The sequence below is a fragment of the Panthera uncia genome, chromosome A2 (assembly GCF_023721935.1).
Source record: "Panthera uncia isolate 11264 chromosome A2, Puncia_PCG_1.0, whole genome shotgun sequence".
Classification (NCBI taxonomy): Eukaryota; Metazoa; Chordata; class Mammalia; order Carnivora; family Felidae; genus Panthera; species Panthera uncia.
In genome coordinates, this window is record NC_064816.1 from 48,554,296 (window position 1) to 48,576,132 (window position 21,837).

The 21,837-nt window shown below is 39.6% G+C and overlaps 1 protein-coding gene across 4 annotated transcripts in view; it reads right to left on the reverse strand.

The window, feature by feature from the left end:
* Positions 1 to 1,784: 1,784 nt before the first annotated feature.
* RAD18 (RAD18 E3 ubiquitin protein ligase) overlaps positions 1,785 to 21,837 on the reverse strand; it is a 103,508-nt gene continuing 83,455 nt past the window's right edge. Inside the window, exons 12-15 of one of the 4 annotated variants that reach the window (XR_007459914.1) lie at positions 16,738 to 16,834; positions 12,503 to 12,636; positions 11,278 to 11,340; positions 2,544 to 2,646 (exon numbers count right to left, since the gene is read on the reverse strand). Coding sequence is in view for 1 of the 4 variants with exons in the window: in XM_049640932.1 (XP_049496889.1) it covers positions 2,544 to 2,646; positions 11,278 to 11,340 (166 nt within the window). In the remaining 3 variants the exon portion in view is untranslated. Of the gene's footprint in view, positions 2,647 to 11,277; positions 11,341 to 12,502; positions 12,637 to 16,737; positions 16,835 to 21,837 lie in introns of all 4 variants that reach the window. The other 3 variants (XR_007459916.1, XR_007459915.1, XM_049640932.1) reach the window with 3 other exon arrangements.

The window sequence follows — 21,837 nt, forward strand, 5'->3', positions numbered from 1 at the left end:
TTAGGAGGTAAAGAGAATTAATAAATAACCAGTGGTGAGGATCACATTTTCACCAAAAGATGAATTTTGGAACCAAAAGCTTATTGGTTTCAATCCTAGATCTAACACTTAACCTAAGTTCTGCATTCTCAAATGGAAATAAAATTACCTTTCCTTCAATAATGAGTATTAAATGTATCCTAAGTGCTGACAGAGCTCAGGAAATGCCCTTTAGGAATCATTTTTCAAGTAGACTTGGGAGTTCCTTTACACCAGGGTTTCTCAATCTTGGTACCATTGACAATTTTAATGGACCAGTTAATTCTTAACTGGGGGGTATCATGGGCTAAGCTGTGTTCCCGGACCCTGCCATTAATATATTGAAGGTGTAACCCCTGGTACCTCAGAATGTGAATGCATTTGGAAATAGGGTTGTTTTTTTTAAGTTTATTTATTTTTGAGAGAGAGAGAGAGAGAGAGAGAGAGAGAGAGCGCATGAGCAGGGGTGGGGCTGAGAGAGTGGAGGAGAGAGAGAATCCCAAGCAGGCTCCACACTCTCACTGTGGGAGCCTGACACAGGGCTTGAACGCATGAACTTTGAGATCACGACCTGAGTCAAAATTTAGAGTCAGACACTTAACTGAGCCCCCCAGGCACCCCTGGAAATAGGGTTTTTAAAGTGATAATTAAGGTACAGTGAAGTGTCATGGATGGGCCCTGATCCAACATGATTGCTGTCCTTAGAAGATTATGACACAAATGTGTGCAAAGAGGAAAGATCATCTAAGGACACAACAAGAACTTGTTTGGATTTTGGGGTTTTTTTGTTTTGTTTTCTTTTTATAGCTGCAATTAAAATAGTGATTATTTCCAGTTTAATTTATAGTGGGTGTGCAATTTTTAATGAAACAGTTTTCGTTTTAGCATAATTTCTGGCAATTCGGTGACATAAATATCACATCAGTGTTAAACCTTATTTTGCTTGATATTGCTCACTGACCTCACATCAGATCCTCTGGTCAATTTAGTGAGTGGTGCTACTTTTAGTTTCCTTAATGCACCACTCATAATTAAAAAAAATTTTTTTTAATGTTTTTTTATTTATTTTTGAGACAGAGAGAGACAGAGCACGAGCAGGGGAGGGGCAGAGAGAGAGGGAGACACAGAATCTGAAACAGGCTCCGTGTTCCGAGCTGCCAGCACAGAGCCCGACGCGGGGCTCAAACCCACAGACCTTGAGATCATGACCCGAGCTGAAGGCAGACACTTAACCGACTGAGCCACCCAGGTACCCCTGCACCACTCATAATGTAGCAGATGACATGACCATGACAAATTCTTATATAACCATTTGAAGCTCAGAGAACTCAAAAGGAAAACAAACAGCCATTTAAGTGTGAAAACGCTGAACTCTAAGTCATAATGAGACTCCACACATTATCCAGAAACCCAAAAGCATACCAAAAAGCCAAAGTCAATGGAGTCATTCTTTGCAAAGGGGAAGTCACAAATGTCTCTGGCACATTCATAAATTTGTCTTAACACTGGCACGTGTACTGTCATGTTATTTGAAAGCGGATGTGTTTGGGCTGGGTAGCGATGTGGGGGCAGGGAAGGGACAGGAGGGCTGGCTCTGAGATGCCAAAGAGAGGCATTAGGAACTCTGGAAGGAACTGGGAACTGGTCTGGTGGACATTTTGCAGAGACAACAATTTCTGACCAAGCCCTTCCAATGATTTGTAGCTTGTGCTCAACTATTCACAAGACAGTTTTCAGGGCATTATTTTAAATTGATACAGAATCTATTCATTTACAAAATCCATTTATTGCATTCTTTTTGATTAATAGCTAGGATTCAGAGTTAAAAATTTGATTTATCCAAATGAAAAAAAAAAAAAAAGACTAACATCATTTTGAAGTGCCATTTCTGAAGTATATGCTTGATGTTTCAAAGTTATTGTTCGTGACTTTAGGTTCCAGTACCCAACACCCTACTCCAAATAACAAACGACTACATTAAACTCCGGCAACGACCATCACGTAACTGCTGTGACAGGCATCCTGGCATCCGGGCATTAGGAGCTGACATGAACCAAAGAGGTGATTTATGACATCCTGCTTTTCCAGAAATGCAGAGGCTCTTAACTCTTCAGCTGTTCCTTGTGGCAAAGAGGTTGAAAAGAATCATTTTGTCAAGTTAGTTTCTCCATGGAAGAGGAGAATGCCTTAAGGACATCCTGATTTAGAAACAAAACCACGCAAAACTCCTTTGCCAACGTCTGTGAACCCTGCAAAGCTGGCGGATGTGTGGATGTATTTTTACAGAGAGAGGTTTTAGAGACAGGAGGTTAACTAACCAAGTGAGGATGTTCTGTTAACTTATTTTTTCCCAGGAAAGACAAAAAAAAAAAAAAAAAAAAAAAAAAAAAAAAGAATGACAATCAGCTACTTATCATATTGAGAAGTTAACCCCTTCACTTGGGCATTTATGAACACGAAGTCTGCCTGGCAACCCACAGTGGCACACTCCACCCACCACACTGGAAACGTCAGCAAAGCCCACGCTAGTTCCTATTCCGTTTATTTCTCGGCTCGATCTCAGCACTCTCATCTGATCTTGTTCGACGATTGAACCTTGGACTCATTTCTGCGTCTTGAAGATCATTTCTGAAAATGTAAAAAAGGAAACAGCACCTTAGAAAATAACGATCATGATTCTTCCACGGCAGTTTCTAGTTAACATGTGCTTTCACGTGCACTGTTTCATTTAAACCTCCACATAGTCCTCTGCTCCACTGGCTAGTCTATTACAATAATAATTATTAGCATTTTTAAATACATTTTATAACTGACTTAGCGAAGATCACAGGCTGTAAGTGACAGAGGCAGGAATTGAACCCCTTTCTTCTGAATCAAAATCTAGAATAATTTTACACTTTGCTTAACATGAACAAAACTGGAAAAAAAAAAAAAAAGTGCTCCTATCCTAACAAGGCAAAGTCAGAGCACAATGAAATCATTCTCCTAATCCTGAGAGCTGAGGTTGTAAGGCAACCAAGAAAACAAAATTTCAAAGAAAGATAAGCCCCACCAAAGAGAGATGGGCCACACAAGTTCTCACTTTTGACACAGCACCGGAGGAAGGTGGCTGTTGTACAACCAGGTAAGAGGTTATCAGCTAACATTTTAGTGAATTCTGAACTATGGGCTAGTACTGAAAGGCCCTAACACAAAGAGAGGCCACATGCACTTGCAAGCTCTTTTCCAGGAGCCTCCCTCAAATGCTCATGAGAAAAACTGGGAGCAGGGCAGGAGACTGAAGACAGCCTACTTTGGTGGCACTGGATAAAGCTGGTGAATGTGAGGACAGGGGTCAGGCAGAAAGCCCTACCTCTTCCTGGGATTGTTCTCTTCTATGAAGTGAAAGCTTTCAGTTGCTGAGGGAAACTGAATGGCCCATGGCAATCGGGCAAAGATCTAAGGTCTCTGGAGGAGGAGCGGAGGTAAAATCAATCTGCATTGAAGGACAGGAAATCAACCTGCACTGAAGGATAGGAAATCAATTGCAAGAACACTGGCAAAGATACTGTCCTGCCGAGGAAATGGTAGAAATAAAAACCTCTACCTCTGGAGGAAGGGCAGAAAATCATCTTAGGCTGATGTTCTCAACACCAAGCGGAGCCTGGGTTAAGGCAGTCTGACAACCATGGGAGAGGGGGTGGGCAGAGAAAGCTCCGCCCGCAAGATCCAGGCACATGGGGCCTGCCAGAGGCCTGCCAGAGACCACAGCTGGAACAAGAAAGAGAGAGCTCCAGCGGGGCCCCACCAGGAGCCAAGCACCAAGTATTAGGGAGTAACAGTAAACTGCTGAGGGAGAGGTAAGGGCATGGAGAGAGGCCCTTCTGGGAGGCAGGCATGCAGACAAGGCTGAAAGGTCAATTGAAACAAAAGCAGTGAACAAAACCTTTCTACAACCCAGCCCCCACACTAAGCACAAGGTAAAAGTAGCCCACTTGTTGAAGATCTTGATGCCTCTGATATCCACTGAAGGTCATGTTAGGAACAAGGAAATTCCAACCTGGGTCAACTCCCCACACTAATGGCCTGACAGAAGAAGCAAGCCTGTTTCCATGTGGAAACACTATTTTAACTCAGTATCTACGGCCCTTCACAGTATGTCTAGCATTCATGCAAAATGTACAAATGCACAAAGAAAAAAAAAAAAACAAATAATAAGTCCATCGTCAAGAGATAAAGTAACCAACAGAAAGACTCACATGTTGGAAACTTTAGCCAACTGATTAATATGATAAAACCTCTAGGGAAAAGCTGGAGAACATACATGGAAAGATGTTTAATGGGTGGCTCTGAAAGACAAAGGTCATTACTGTCCCTCCCTCATGGTACCTCCCAGAGTCTAAAAGGTTCCTCCCCAGGTGTCAACATTGCTGCTTTCTCCACCTCCACAAAATTAGCATGTTCCTTTTTCTTAGCTGTAACTTTACCTTTTCTCCACTAATCCCCTACCACACACAGTCCTTTGACCAGGAAGAGTCAAGCTTAAGAGGAAAAAGAACATTTTCATTAAACTTTTCAGAGACTCATTATGTTCCCCACTTTGACCCATGTGGGCCAGAGCAAGAAGACTCAGTGGGTCGTATACCAAGACAAGTGCTTACTATTTTTTATTTAGGACAGGGGTTGGCAAACTTTCTGTGTAAATGACCAGATATTTGGGGCTCTGAGGGCCATATAGTCTGTCGCAACTCAATTCTTTTAACACAGAAAGAACCACAACCAGGAGATGTATGTGGCAGACAGTAGGCCAGATGCCCTGACCTAGAACCACAGCATTCCAGCAAGTGAATCCAACAAGCTTAACCAGAATTAAGTCTGAATTCTCTAGGACCCCTCTTGGCCAAGCTGCCATCCAGAGGGTGTACCAATCTGGCCAGTATATGGTTGCCATTAGGAAAAAGAAAAAAGCATCATGCCTAGGAATAGCTGAGGAACCCTGGGTTTCTGAAATAGGTCAATATAACCCCAACATGCTTTTTGCCCTAATCATTACCCAGAAAGCGACCCAAAGATAATTCCTTTCTGGGGACAGCAGCATTCAGTGACCAAACTTCCTTACTAAGTTGTGTGGACCAGGAGAAGGTGAGGGAGTTGGTATTTTTAAAGGAGGCCATTTCAACATTCAATAACATTAGACGCCTGTGGATTATAGGGAGGATAAAAGGTCGAGTGAATCCCTTGACCATCAGCCCATTATTGATTCCAGGCATTCTCTTTGGAGAATGGGCTCTTATTATTGATATGTTCATGAGTAACCTAGATGGTTCAGTTAGCACCTGTCAGGCTTGTTAGTCTCAACATGGGGGATCTGCCAATCTGTGGCCTTCATGATCACGTTTATGATGTGTTCAACCTTAGTTACCTCTTTAAAGGCTCCATCTCCAAATATAGTCACATTGGAGGTTAGGGCTTCAACATATGAATTTTAGGGGAACACAATTCAGTCCATAAGAGCCTCCGTGGACCAGGCCATTCAGTTGTTGTTGTTGTTGTTGTTGTTTTTTAAGTTCATTTATTTGTTTTGAGAGAAAGAGAGATCACAAGAGAGAGGGAGAGAAATAATCCCAAGCAGGCTCCACACTGTCAGGGCAGAGCCTGATGTGTGGTGAGATCATGACCTGAGCCGAAATTAAGAGTCAGGACACTTAACGACTGAGCCACTTAGGTGCCCAGGCCATTCAGTTTTGACAAGAACCTAGTAGCAAGCAAAGAGTTGTTTTTCAAAAGGTGTATAGCTGGTAGCTATGTGAGGCTGGACACAAGTCCAATATCCCAAAAGGTGCCTCTAGCTGAAGGCCACCTCCCTTTGTCAGAGTCTCCAATCAGGAAAATCATTAGTCATAATGACTTGTAGCTCTGAGCGGTCATTAGGGTTGTGGGAATGCAAGGGTATTAGCACTTGTCTGTGTGTGGCTCTTCCTTATCAGAGAATTTGCTCTGGCACTTACCGGATGGGGAACTATAAGTACACAACACATCAATTCCCACATACATTCAAATTTAAAAACAACAATAGTACAATGAATTAGCCCAAAGGACCCCACCTACAAGGTCACATTAGCTTCCCCATGGTGAACCTTATCCAAACCCCACAAAATGAATTCAGGTACTTCCTTTCTGCACAGGACAGGGCAGGGTGGTGAATCTGGTACTTATATCCAGCAGAGCCATCAAATCCCTTCCCAAAGTTCAGCAACACATCCAGACTGGTACAGACAGCCTTTCATCTCCCTTAGGGACAGGGGAGCCTCAGCTCCACTTCCCATCAATAAAGCTAGAATAGCCAAAACAATTCTAAGGAAGAAAAATTTATACTGACCACGATAAATGCTGATAAGGATACAGAACAAGAAAAATTCTCATTCACTGCTGGTTGGAATGCAAAACGGCACAGCCATTCTAGAAGAAAGCTTGGCATTTTCTCACAAAACTAAATATAGTCTTACATACAAATTCAGCGATTACACTCCTTGGTATTTTCCCAACTGCACTGAAAACTTATGTCCACACAAAACCCTGCACTTTCTTTTTATTAAAATATAATAATAAACAGCACTTTATTCATAATTGCCAAAACTTGGAAGCAACCAAGATGTCCTTCATTATAAAACTGCAGCAATGAAGACAAGGTGTTATTGGTGAAAAGACAAACATATAGATCAACAGAACAGAACAGTGATTCCTGAAATAGACCCACACATATATATTCAATTGACTTTTGATAAAGGCACCAAAGTTATTAAATTGGGAAAGGATAGTTTCTTCAATAAATAAAGCTAGAGAAAATGGAAACCCACATGTAAAAAAGAAAAATTGAACCTCAATGCTTATTGTGCATCATTTATAAAAATTAACTTGAAATAGGGGCTCCCGGGTGGCTCAGTCAGTTAAGCGTCGACTTTGGCTCAGGTCATGATCTCCTGGTTTGCGACTTCGAGCCCTATGTCAGGCCTGGAGCCTGCTTCAGATTCTGTGTCTCCCTCTCTGTCTGACCTTCCCCCGCTCGCACTCTATCTCTCTCAAAAATAAATAACACATTAAAAAAAATTTTTTTTTAATTAACTTGAAATAGATTATAGACCTAAATATAAACCCTAAAATTTCCAGAACATAATCGAAAACCATTGGGTTAGGTAAAGATTTCCTAGGTAGGACATAACAAGCACAAAATATAAAAGAAAAAAAAAATGATAAATTAGATTTCATCAAAATTTAAAACTGCTCTTTGAAAAACACTATCAGGAAAATGAAAAGGCAAGTCACAAAGTGGAAGAAAATATTTGCAAAATACATTTCTGACAAAAAAGTCAGAAATTTCAAAAGTAAAAAACCACCCAACTTACAAAATGGGCAGAAAATGTGAGGAAGCATCTCATCAAAAGACAGGGATGGCAAACATGCATGTGGAAGGAAGTTCAGTGTCATTAACCTCTACAGAAATGCAAATTCAAATGACAATGAAATACTGCTATAGATCTATTAAAATGGCTTTTTAAAAAAACATCGTCATCAAGTACTGGCCAAGATACAGAGCAACTGGAACTCTCACTCCTGGTGGAAAACAGCTGGGCAGTTTCTTATCAGTTGAACATACACTTGGTATATGATGCACTAATGCCAGTCACGCTAAGGTATTTACCCAAGAGAAATGAAAACTTACATCCACACAAAAAACCGCACTCAAAAGCTTACAGCAGTTTCATTCATAATCCCCCAAATCTGGAAACCACCCAAGTGCCCATCAGCTTTTGAATGTGGTACAATCTTACAAAGGAATACCAGTCAGCAATGAAAAGGAACTACTGATAGATGAAAAATATGGATGATTCTCAAAAGGGTTATGCTAACTGAAAGAAGCTAGACACAAACAACTACGTTATTATTTGGTTCCATTTACAGAACATACTGGAAAAAGAAAAAACTGTTGGGACAGAAGGCAAATCAGTGGTTGCAGGAACCAGGAAGGAAACTGAATACAAAAGGGTACCAGACAACGTTTTGGTGTGATGGAAATACACTATATATCAACTGTAAATAGTGGCTACATTGCTATAAATGTTTATCAAAACTCATAGAACTGAACACCTAAAACTGGCGATTTTTATTATCAAACCTCAATAAACCTGATAGAAAAAAGAAACACCCACAGGCTCACTTTGCCTTTAGCCTGTTTGGCTCCCCAACCAAAAAGGACAGAGTGAAGCCAGGGCCACCCACGATAATTATTTGATGAGCTTTGGCTCCTATTGCTCTTAGGTGGTTTACCTTTCCCACCATTTTTCTCATCTAACTCTAAGGGTTTTTTTGTTTTTATCTTTTTTGCTTCATCTATTTGGGGCTCTGTCATTAGGTGTGTATATGCTTATAATAATCTCTTCTTGGTGGATTGACCTTTTTATCATAATAAAATGTCTCTGTCTCCAGTAACAATCTTTGTCTGAAAGTCTATTTTGTCTGATATTATTATGGCTACACCAGACTGTTGGCATGGTATATCTTTTTCTATGCTTTTTAACTTATTTGTGTCTTTGAATGTAAAGTGTATCTTTGGTAGACAGTGTATACTTGGATCATGGTTTGTTTTTAAATCCATTCTGCCATTCTCTTTTAACTGAAACAGTTAATCCATTTATACTCAATGTATAGGATTTATGTGTACCATTTTGTTGGTTTCTATGTCTTATGTCTTGTGTTCCTCTATTCCTTCATCACTGCTTTCTTCTGTGTTATTTTCTAGTTTATCATTTAATTCCTTTGTCATTTCTTTTACTGTATTTTAAAATTTACTTCCTTAGTGGTTGCCCTGGGGATTATAATTAACCTATTAATTGATAACAACCTAGCTCAGATTAATAACACCCTAACTTCAAAGGTATTCCACAACTTTGTTTCTATATATAGCTCTGTTGCTTGCTCCCACCTTTTTGCTACTGTCACACAAATTACACTGTGTTTACCAACACAGACTTAGAATTATTGCTTTGCACAGTTCTCTTTTAAATTACACAGTAACAACAAACTACATCTTTTATATTAACCTATACTTTTATATTTACCTTTACTGGTGCTCTCAATTTTTTCATATGGATTTAAGTTATTGTCTAGTGTCCTTTCCTTTCAGCCTAAAAGACTCTCTGTAATATTTTTATAGGACATATTTCCTAGTAACCAATTCCCTCAGTTTTTGGTTCTCTAAGGTCTTGATTTTTCCTTCGTTTTTGAAGTACAGTTTTGCTAGATATAGAATTCTTGGTTGGCGGTCTTCTCTTAGCACTTTGAATATGTCTTTCCACTGCCTCTGGCCTACATGGTTTCTGATGAAAAATTACCAAATTCCTTGGGATGAGCTGCTTCTCTCTTGATTCGTTCACAATTTTCTGTCTTTGGGAAGTCTCATGAGCTTCTTGGATGTGTAATTTTTTTCTTTACATTGGATTTAATAAGTTTTCAGTCATTATTTCTATACATATTCTTTCTGCCCCTTTCTCCTCTCATTATAAAGACTCCCATTATGCATGTGATATACTTGACAGTGTCTCACTGGTCTCTGAGACCATACATTATTTTCGTCTGTTTTCCTTTCTGTTCCTTGGACTGAGTACTCTCAACTGATCTATCTTCAAGTTTGCTGATTCTTTCTTCTACCTGCTCAAATCTGCTGTTATCTCATTAGTGAATTTATTTTAGCTGCTATGCTTTTCAATTCCAGAATTACTATTTTTTTCTAAACAATTTCTATTTCTTTATTAGTATTCTCTATTTGGTGAGACACTTTGTCATACTTCCCTTTAGGTCTCTGAACATATTCAAACCAGCTGATCTAAAGATCGAACAGTCCAATGTCTGAATTTCCTCAGGGACATTTTTATTGGTTGCTTCTTCCTCCTGTGTATAGGCCACCATTTGTTTCTTTGTATGTTTCAATTTTTTTGTTGTTGACAACTGGACATTTTAAACGATACACTGTGGCAACTCTGGAAATCAGATTCTCCTTCCCCAAGGTTTGTTGACATTGCTATTTGCTACTGTTGTTTAGTGACTTTCTGAACTAACCCTGTAAATATGCATTCTTGGTTGTGTGTGGGTGGCCATTTACATGTCTGCTAGGTGAGTTTAGTGGTCAGCTAATGGGAGTTTCCCTAAACATCTGGAATCAACATAACACAGAACCCCTTGGTAAAACCCAAGGGACTCTATGCATGCTGGGGCAGGCATCCAACACTTGGTTGACAACTCTGCCTTATGCATTTAAGAAAAAGAAGAAGAAGAAACTAAAGAGGGGCAGAAAGAAAGGGAGCGCGAGAATCCCAAGCAGGCTTGGCATCATGAGCACAGAGCCCAATGTGGGGATGGATCCCAGGAACCATGAGATCATGACCTGAGCTGAAATCAAGAGTTGGATGCGTAACTGAGGGAACTACCCAGGTGCCCTAATAAAAGGAGGAATAAAATGCATGCAAACATAAGCAGATTTATATGTTTGGTGTTGGAAAGATGAGGACTACTATACAGTGGGTTCTATTCTCTCTACAAAGGAGGAGAAAAGATCTCTCGCTGGGGGTGGAGCCATTGCAAAGAGCCAAGGTTTCAGATAATCCCTGTGAGGAACAGGACAAAGAAATGATCACAGAAACAGTAAAACTGCCAGGCAGTTTTGAGGGCCCATTGAAGGGTAATCATGAAGTTACAGTGGAACAAAGCCACCCCGCTGTACTGCAGATCACTCCTGAAGGTGAAGATGAATGAAAATCTAATGCTTGTCCCTGTTCCTTTCCTCCTTACTTATCAGCAGGACCTGGAACATGTCCTCTCCACCACTCCCATCTCTCAGACAGATTCCTAAGTGCTAACAAAGAGAAGGAATCAAACTGTATTTATTTTACACTAAACACGTCTTATGACCAGGAACATCTAGGAAAGATCTGAAAGTTTTCTTAGCACTCTGAGCCAGTGCTTAAGGCTAAACTGTGAATTTCTCATTGGAACAATTTGTCTTTAGAAAAACAACTTCTGACAAGTGACCAGAATTATTACACTGGGATTCCATTTCCAAGCAGAAATGTATAGAAACAAGTAGCAAGCTAGAAATCTTTACCTTAATGTGTGTGAATTACTGCTTCCTTAGGTCAGAAAGCACAAATACTCTTTTATTTGAAAATGAACTGCGTGGAATTACAATTTCTCAAAGTACATGCTTACTTCTTGATGATGAACACTCACTTATGTAATGCTTCCCAGGCTTCCTCTTCTTCTAGAAGATCTCTTATGATGTCTGAACTAGAACTAAAAGGAAAGGCACATCAATATTGCCAGACGATAAGAAGACCATACGGTTTTATTTATATGAAATTCTAGAAAATGCAAACTTCTCTACAGTGACAGAAAACAAACCAGCAGACCAATGATTACCTCCTGGGGGCAAGGGGGTGGGCAAGGAGGGATTACAGTGTCACAAGGAAACTCTGGGACCTTCATTGTGAAGATGATTTCATAGCTGTGTACATGTATCAAAACTCATCAAAATGTGTGCTTTAAATACTTGCAGTTTATTATACATCAATTTCAATACAGGTATAGAAAACTCAATAAATTAGCAAAAATAAAGAAAAAAATCATCAAACCTCAAAAAATCCCTCAACATAAAACCTGCATTCAAATGGAATACAATAAGAGCCTTTTTAATCTCCTATGGCAACCAAAGATCAAACTGTGTTTTAAAACCTCACTCTAGTAATGAGATTCACAAAGAGACATTAAGTTCCTAAGTGGCTTTTAGTCCTTTGTAACCAAAGTAAAGTAAAATTTAATTAATTTGAACTGTGCTAATAAAGGAATTCGTTACAATGCAACCTGGTTTGAAGTGTTGTGTGATCTTTGGTTTATCTGTGTAGGGTACAGGGTAAATAAGGTTAGAGAGGGCATGTATTATTTCTTTAAAGGAAAAAACTGTTTTAAGGCTTTTAGCATCTTGTTCTTACTCAAATTCCTACCAAATTAAAAAAAAAAAAAAAGATGTACATCAATAGCGAAAAAGCATTTCTAAGACAAAGAATTCTAAGACAAAGAATGTGAAGGGCATGACATGGGACAACTGAGAAACAGCAGTCACTACCCCAGGGTGGAGAAGGCTGAAACCAAAGAAGAACTTGCTCTGGGGTGAGAAACAACAGGTTTGTCAGGGCCAATCATTATCTAACGAGACTCTGATAACAAAAGTTTAAAAATTAAGGAGACTTAAAGTGGCAGTGAATCATTCTCAACAACTGACAAATCACTTGGAAGCAATGTTTGCCTGTGGTACATGAACAAAAAAGGCAACAAGCATCAATCAATACTGTTCTGTGCCAAATATTTTACCCCAGGGGTTCCCCCCTTCCCAAATCCCAAGACTCTCAAGGAACCATATGTAGGAGCCTTTCTGACTATGGTTCCTGTGTATAATGACCTGGTTGGGGGTGGTGGTGGGGATTCCATTTGCATGACAGGTGTAGTGACCTTCCAATAGAGCTAGTTCAGAGGTTCTCAGGTTCAGGATAAGGATCCACATATGGGAACAGCAATACTTTTCAGTATTTGTGGCTTGAGAAAACACATAATAACAAACTATTATAAATTTAGTAATACTTTTAGTCTATATTTTATTCATTATAGTGACATATGCAGTGAAAAAACAGTAGTACCTGAATTTGTGAGACACTCTTGATTATGTCTAAAGATAATTCTTGATACGTATGTGCTCTTACACACCCAGTGAATCATTCCTTCAAGGTCCAGGCTTGGGAAGCACTAATCTAAAGTGTTAGTATATAAGCATCTACTACTTTTTTACATTTGAGGGTGGCCCCTGTGTAAATCCAAGTGCCCTGGAAAATAATAACATTCACTTATCACTGGTAATTTTTATCTTAGTGTAAACTGCCTTAAAACAAGCTTTCCCCTTAAACAGCAAGCTAAATGTAGTTTTTATTAGCAGGCAAGAGAGAAAAGCAGAAGGCCCTTAAGGAGACACAAGGCAGACTGCACCAACTTTATTAATTTCCTAAGAGACAGACCCACATCAACACTTGCTAGAGCAGGCTAATATCCAATGCCACCTCTACTCCCACAGAAGTGGTCTAACCTTTCCACCTCCAACATCCCAACTTCTGTTATTACTTACTTCCCTTTCAAGTACTCCAACTTTATAAACAAAAGGGAAGTTGTTTTAACGTAACTTTTTCTTTCTCTTCTCTCTGTTACAATGATACCATCATCTACTCTTCTTTACCTGGACAGAGCTAAGGCAGTGTTTCTGAATTCTTTTCATTATTGCCTCCCACCCCCATCAGAGCTTTTTTAGACATTTTTTTTCCTAATTACCCTTCCATGAAATTTTAATACTGAAAATGTGTATCCATTTATATATTGTACATTAGTATCCGTCTGTGTGTGTATGTATGCTTTACACACAGTTTTGTTTTTTTTTTTTCCATCCAGCCCTCCTGCTGTCACAACCAAGTCCTGTCCTGTCACCCCGCCCCTCCCAGGGAGCTCCTACTGAGAACCCATGAGCTAAGGGAATGCTCATGCAGCTCTGGGTCCTGGTAGGTTTCACAGGGCCAGAAAAAATAAAGTGTGATTCTTGCCAACACCCCCAATACACACATACAATTTTATTTTTGAACAGGAAGGTTACAAACCATCCCCATTGTTCCGGTAAGTAAGCAGGACAGCTGAGCCTGTCAAGCAACCAAGCAGTCTAGTGATCAATTTACCTAGGGGTTTCAAATCACCAGTAGAAATCACTGATTTGTTAAAAGAAAATATTTGCAGTACATTAGTGACATAAACCTAAGCAGCTTTTGTCACTAATGTACCGCAAATATTTCACTACCTCAGTGAAAACAGATGGTAGAGGAGGTTCGCAAAAAACACATCTCAAAAGTGGTCTGCAATCTCCTTGTGTTCTGTGACTTCAAAACCTCTGACCGGCCACACCACCCAGCCTCCCTACGCCCGACATCCTCATTCCTTGCCACCTTCCCTTCCACTCCAGCTTAGTCACTAATCTGAGGGACACAAAATTCGAAAGGTCTGGAGCTTACCTACAATGATGTTTCAGGATTATTTGCTATGTCTGCTATTCTAATTCTAGTCACCTCTGAGAAACTGAGAGCAGGCACTAATACAATTAAAACAATGGTCATTCCTTCTTAAAGTAATGTACTCACCATATTCTACTTAAAAACCACATTCCTGAAATTACACATTAGGGTTTCACAAATAGGATTTTACAAACAGACTACTGGGCACAACAGTCAGTGTGTCTAAAATTAACACTCTCAGATCTCTTTCTTATGGATAGTAATTAATATTTTTGAAATCTTAACCATTTTAATATGCCTTGGAGATCAATAATTCCTTTCATATACTTTAAAGACATCTAAAAAATTCTCCATAGGAGAAAATAAATTATTCACTCTGGTATACCTGGGGTCAGAGCATATACGAGCTTATACAGCTATAGCTTTTAATTCTCAGGCAAGGAACTTTTTCGGAATAAATTTTAGCTCCTCTACTATGTGGGTTTGGAACATTGTGTAGATCATACTTTAAGAAGCTGGATGGGGCGCCTGGGTGGCTCAGTCGGTTAAGCGTCCAACTTCAGCTCAGGTCATGATCTCACAGCTTGGGGTTCGAGCCCCACGTCAGGCTCTGTGGTGACAGCTCAGAGCCTGGAGTCTGCTTCGGATTCTGTGTCTCCCTCTCTCTGCCCCTCCTCCACTCATGCTCTCTCTCTCTCTCTCTCTCTCTCTCAAATAAACATTTAAAAAGTTAAAAAAAAAAAAAAAAAGAAAAAAGAAGCTGGATGAATATGAAGTCAGGTACATGGAAGTCAGAGCTCCCCAGGTAAAGGTGTTTAAACTATGCTTTCCGATGTTACCAACAGTCCAGGCTAAAGCAAAAATTATTCTATAAATTAAATACACGTGAGAAGGACTCACAGGCAAAAATGCTAACCTTGCATTCTATGGAATTCCCAGCCTCTATTCAGGAAGATTCTAGTAGATCTATTTAGAACACCCACAGTTAATTTTTCATGCCATTTAACCTTTATTTTCAGCTCAAACTTCCAGAAACTTAAGCTAAACTGCTGTTTGTTGGTCTTCGACCTAGCTGGTCTTCCTACATAAGACCTTACTCTCGTTATTCTCTTACCAAAAGCAGTAGCGCAACATTTTAACAGGCAAAGGAAAACACTTTTTGCGTGTTTCTTTTGCAGCGTCTTATTTCACCTTACTAGTCAAGATTTTACCACCAAAGCTGAAATGTAAGATGCCTAATACCTCTGGCAAAGGTATGACTGATTAAGACTACCCAGAGGAGAAGAAATCACAGATTGTAGTGTCAAAGAGAGTCCAGTTTCAGTGCTGTTTCTGTCACTGCATGTGTAATACTGGGCAAGATACTTAATCTTTCCAAGTCTCAATATTCTCACTTGTAAAGTCAAGATAGTAACACATGCAGTTCACAGGGATATTCTAAGATTCATCAATAAAACATATAGAATGTTTAGCATAGAGCTTAGCACATAGTAAATGTTCAATAAATAAAGCTTCCATTTTCATAAAACAAAGCTGGGTCTGAATTACACGAGTAACTGCCTCAGCACTACGCTTCCATTTGCCCTAGGAAACCTGATCACCACGTGCTCTATTTTAATCTTTGATTTGCACTGTTTCTATGACACCAAGGTAGAAATTCATCAGAACTTGTTATTTATCCAGCATGGCAGGTACACAGGGTACTGTGGGGCAGAAAAAAATGCAAACATTTGCTATAAAAATCCTGTGGATTAAAGATTACTTACGAGTGGGATTTTTCTATTATCTGGTAGTTACTCCACACCATACGACACCCCCACCAGCCCAACTCTTCCGATAATTGTGGCATTAACTTGAGCGTGGCTGAGCGTATCAAACTCAAAAACAAAAACAAAACACTCCTTAAGGATAGATCACTGGAGGATTGATAGAGAACAAACAATGCCACCAGACAATGGTACTTAACTAAATGCTGCCAGCTACCATGAATCCTTCTTCAAATGCTTATTTTTAGTAATCTGTTCTTATTCTACAGGGTAAGCAGCAGCTTATACGCCTAATATGTTAGTAGCTGGTTGACAATAACATGTTAGAACAGTAAACATCTTATGTTCAAGAAAGAAATCACTCGGGGCGCCTGGGTGGCTCACTCAGTTAAGCCTTGATTTGGAGGCAGGTCATGATCTCATAGTTTGTGGACTCGAGGCCCACATCAGGCTCTGTGCTGGCAGTGCAGAGACTGGTTGGGATTCTCTCTCTCCCTCTCTCTCTCTCTGTCTCTCTAAAAATAAGTAAATAAACTTAAAAAAAAAGAAAGAAATCACTCAATGAAGACAATGACAAAAATGACCATTTTGTGAGCAACTACTCCTACAGACCATTGTGATAATTAGCTTATATGCATTGGCCTTAATTCATATAAGCACCCTAGGTTTTATCTGCATTTGACACATGGACAAAGGCTTAGTGACATTAAGTAAAAAGAACTAGGGATGTGAATGCAAAGTTTGTCTTCTTTTTTATCACACTGTGCTGCTTCAACCAGTAGTAGAAGAAGAATAAAATGCTACTAATCCACAAGAATTAAAAATACCACCTCCTCTTATGTATTCATCAATAAGGTTTTATCAGATAACCATCAAAAAGGTTCACAGATAAAGTAGAGCTGAGAGTTTCACTGTTCTCCATTAAATCTAGAAAATATAAAATGAAGAAAGTTTCAGATAGAAGAAAAGAACTTTTTTATCAAGTACTATATGGTAAATCCTTATTAAGAGATGAAAGCAAACCATAACTAAGTTTATGTTCAATTTATGAAGCATCCACAATATATAATCATCTCATTTGCTTTTTACCATTACCCAGGGAGATTACCAGGGCAAAAAACTATCCTCCCATTTTATCAACAGGACAAATGAAGCCTAGGGAAATTAATTCAACAATCGACCAACATGCCAGGAACCATTCTAGAGTCAGAAAACCATGACTGAGATGAATTTCCATAAACAAAGAGTGCCTGCTACATATGGTGATCTCATGGACATACAGAAATTTCAAGGACTTGATGTCATCATATCTTAGGTGAAGATACATTCCCCCAAAACAATGTCACATTCATTGGACACACACAAATTTCAAGGACTTGATGTCATAGTATCTTAGGTGAAGATACCTTCCCCTCAAAACAATGTCATATTCATCCAAAGGACAGTAGACTCATGTACCACCTAGTTTAAGCTCTTTTGAAAATGAAAAAGATGTGGAAGAACTAACTATTCTATGTTCCCACTTTTTCTCTAGAAACTTTCAACAAATTCACCACCTGAAATAAGGTGAACCATTTAGCTTTCAAGGGTATGCTGAGGTTCATAAGTGCTCCCAGAAAAAAAGGCCACAATAAAGTACAAAACAGTAATGCATGTTAGTAAGAGAAGGTTTCACGGCAACATTAATTAAATGTCATATTCTTAAAACTTAAAAAACCAGGGCGCCTGGGTGGCTCAGTCGGTTAAGTGTCCGACTTCAGCTCAGGTCACGATCTCACGGTCCGTGAGTTCGAGCCCCGCATCGAGCTCTGGGCTGATGGCTCAGAGCCTGGAGCCTGCTTCTGATTCTGTGTCTCCCTCTCTCTCTCCCCCTCCCCCTCCCCCGTTCATGCTCTGTCTCTCTCTGTCTCAAAAATAAATAAAACGTTAAAAAAAAATTTAAAAGAAAAAGTTAAAAAACCAAATGTAATGTCAACCTTCCAAAAGCAATTATGAAGATTTTTAAAAATACAAGATATCGCTGAATTACAGTAACATACTTACAATGTAATGTTACTGTTTAGTTATTTTGATGTGTTCTTTAGATACTGTTTTCTCTTAATTTGACCAGAAACAAACTTATTTAGCAATTTTTCTAATAATCCCAATGCCCTTTAAATAACAAAATCCCATTAATTTATTTGTCTTACCTTACTGCATCACCAAATTTCATTAGCCAATTTATAATAACATTAAAGATAACAATGATTTCCAAAATGTTATCTCAAAGAGTACAGACGCTTTTTTGTTTAAAGCAGATTAGTGTATTTACAGGGTTCAAAATCAAAATGACATAAACAGATGTACACTGAGAAGTCTCACACTCCCTTCCCCTGCCAACCTGTTGGCCCTTGCCTGCAAAATGTAATCACTTATTAGTTTATTTTTTATCATTCTGGTGTTTCTTTATGGAAAACCAAATAAATATAAGCATGTACCACCACCGCCACCCCTTTTAGAAAGGAGACAGCGTGCTATCTATCCTGTTTTGAACAATGGTCTTTTCACTTACAGATCTATCCTGGAAATCCCTCTGTATCAGCACACAGAGATTGTCCTTTTGAACAATCATACAGTATTTCACTGTGTGGCTGTACCATAAGTTTAATCAACCAGCCCCAATGATAAATTCTTGAGTAGCGTCTAGGCTTTTGTTATTATGTAAACAATGGAGAACCTTGTGTGTAAGTCACTGTGTTTGTGTGCAGGTGTAATCTGGAGGACAAATTCATTGAAGACTGGTTAAAAGGCAAAACAACAGTACTTTGGTTGATCTCATCAGATTCCTGTCCTTAGAGATCGTTTTATGTAGCACTCTGGCCAGTAATAAATAAGTGTCTGTTTCCCCACAATCTTACTACAGCAGAGTGTGTGAATAAATGTTAAGACTTTTTGCCAATCTACCAAGTGAGAAGTAGATTTAATTTGCACTTCTCTTTTAGCAAACTGTCTCTGTTCGTGACTTTTGCCCATTTTTCTACTAGGTCTGTGGGTCATTTCCTTTTCAGTCTCTAGATGCTCAAAAAGAATATCTCCTCTTGAATGTTTAAAAAAAGGTATTAAACCTCTGTAAATGGTAAGAAAAAGTATTACTATGTCTTCTTTCATTGTCAAAAATATTTCTATGAAGTTATATATTAAAATTAAACATTAGTTCTTTAAAGGTACATATTTGACATTTTCTCGGCTAATGAGAAAGAATTCCAAAGCAAGAATACTTAATTTTAATTCTGGCTGCAATTCAAAATCAAATTTGTCTCATTCTTTCTTGTACCCCACACTATCCTCTCAAATCAATGCAGGAACTCTGGTTAACCCTAATTAACTACCTACTCTGAGCAACTAACACCCATCTATTTATCTATCTGCTAACTAATCTCATTTAAAATCCTTGATCACAGGGGCGCCTGGGTGGTTCAGTTGGTGAAGCGTCCTACATCAGCTCGTGATCTCGGTCATGGTTTGTGGTTTGTGGTTTGTGAGTTTGAGCCCCCGTGTCGGGCTCTGTGCTGACAGCTCGGAGCCTGGAGGCTGCTTCGGATTCTGTGTCTCCCTCTCTTCACCCCTCCCATGATCATGCTCTGTCTCTCTCCATCTCTCAATAATAAATAAACGTTAAAAAAAAATTTTTTTTTTAAATTCTTGACCGCAAATCTGAAATGGGCAATCCTCACTACCGGGCAATCCACACTACCAGGCGATCCTACAATACTTACCTGGCATGTTCTGCTTCCCACTCTCAAAAAGATTCATACCTTCTCAAATCACCTGCCATCCTACCCCCACTCTCAGCTGATGAACCTGCCATAGCTACATGAAGAAAATAAGAGCCATCAGGCGGCCTTGCTGGCCATGCCTTGATCAGATCTCCTACCTGTGTATGTACCTACATCCTTGGTCTTCCTTGCTGTTAGCATGGATGCATCAATCCTGCCCCTAGTAAAGACCAACCCCTGAACCCACCACCTCTTGCCTCCTCAGGACTTCATTCACTTAGCTCCCTACCCCTCATCAGTTTCCCCCTTGATCCCCTGCATCCCTCCACATGCAGTTTTAATCTCCACCACCCTTCAGAGGCCCGAGTTGCACAGAGTTGTCAGTAGATGAAATCTCCTCTTTCTCCCCTAAAGCTTCCCCCTTAATCCACACTAGTCAATCTTCTACCTGAAACCCACTCACTTGAGATCATACTTGATAAGAACTTGATGCTACCCACGTCCACAGCCCCCTCTATCTCATATTTGGCCTCTCAATCCGTCTCCTTCCATTAGCTTCCATGATTTCTCAAGGCCTCAGTTTTCAATCCCACACTGGTTTATTCTTCCTCTATCTCCTTTGCTCAGTTTCTTCTTTCTAAATGTTTCTTCTCTCTAAATGTTAAAGTAAGAGAGGGTTCAGTCCTAAGTGTAGCTCACCCTGATTTCTCCCCTCACCTCCATTTCTTGGTTTGATATCTATACTTGGTTTATCTCAAAGGCCCCCAAACAAAACTTTTCATCATCAATACAACCCATGCCCAGCCCCTGGCCAAAGTTTCTACTGCCTTTCCCAAACTTTCCCATCTTACTGAGTAAGCACTAACTTGCTAACATTACTCACCCAATTGCTAAAGCCAAAAATTTAGGATTCATCCTTGATGCTGAGCTTTACCTTGCTCACCATATTCAAACCATCTCCAAGTTCTGCCACTCCTGCCTCCTAAACATATCCCCAATCCCAGCCATTTCTATCTTCACTATTGTTATGCAGATGCACACCACAAGGAACCCTGGACAGATGGTACAAAAGCCTGTCTCCCTGTTTCCACTCTTTGCTTCACCTCTAGCCCCCTATCCATTCTTCACAGCATCTGGAGTTATCCTTTTAAAACACACACACACACACACACACACACACACACACACACACCATATCAGATCAGATCAATATTGGTAAGTCATTTGGTCCCCAAACTGATCTAGGGATTCAATTTAATCTCAACCAAAATTCCAGCAGACTTTTTTTTTTTTTAAAGCATTGACAAGTTGATTTTAAAGTTCATTTGGAGGGTTCCAGTTTCTCCACATTGTCACATCTGTTGTTTCCTGAGTTGTTAATTTTAGCCACTTTGGTGTGAGGTGGCACCTCAATGTGCTCCAGCAATAGCACTACTAATAATTTACACAAGGGATACACGAGTGCTGATTCATAGTGGCACATGTACCCCAATGTTTATAGCAGCACTTTCAACAATAGCTAAATTTTGGAAAGAGCCTAAATGTCCATTAGCTGATGAATGGATAAAGAAGATGTGGTTTATATAGACAATGGAATACTAGTTGGCAATGAGAAAGAATGAAATCCTGCCATTTGCAGCAACATGGAGAGAACTGGAGGGTGTTATGCTAAGTGAAATAAGTCACTCAGAGAAAGACAGGTATCATGTTTTCCCTTATATGTGGAACTTGAGAAACTTAACAGAAGACCATGGGGGAAGGGAAGGGGAAAAAAATAGTTACAAACAGAGAGGGAGGGAAGCAAACCATAAGAGACTCTTAAATACAGAGAACAAACTGAGGGCAGATGGGGGGGGGTAGGGGAGAGAGGAAAATGGGTGATGGGAATTGAGGAGGGCACTTGTTAGGATGAGCACTGGGTGTGGTATGTAAGTGATGAATTATGGGAATGTATCCCTAACACCAAGAGCACACTGTATACACTGTATGTTAGCCAACTTGACAGTAAATTATATTAAAAAAAATTAAAGTTCATATGGAGATGCAAAGCACCTAAAATAGCCAAAATAATTTTGAAGCTCAAGGCAGGCAACTCTGGCCTCCAGCATGATCTCTTTATGACACACAAATATTACCATTTTCTGTGTGCCAAGAAAAAGGGGTAGGAAACACTAC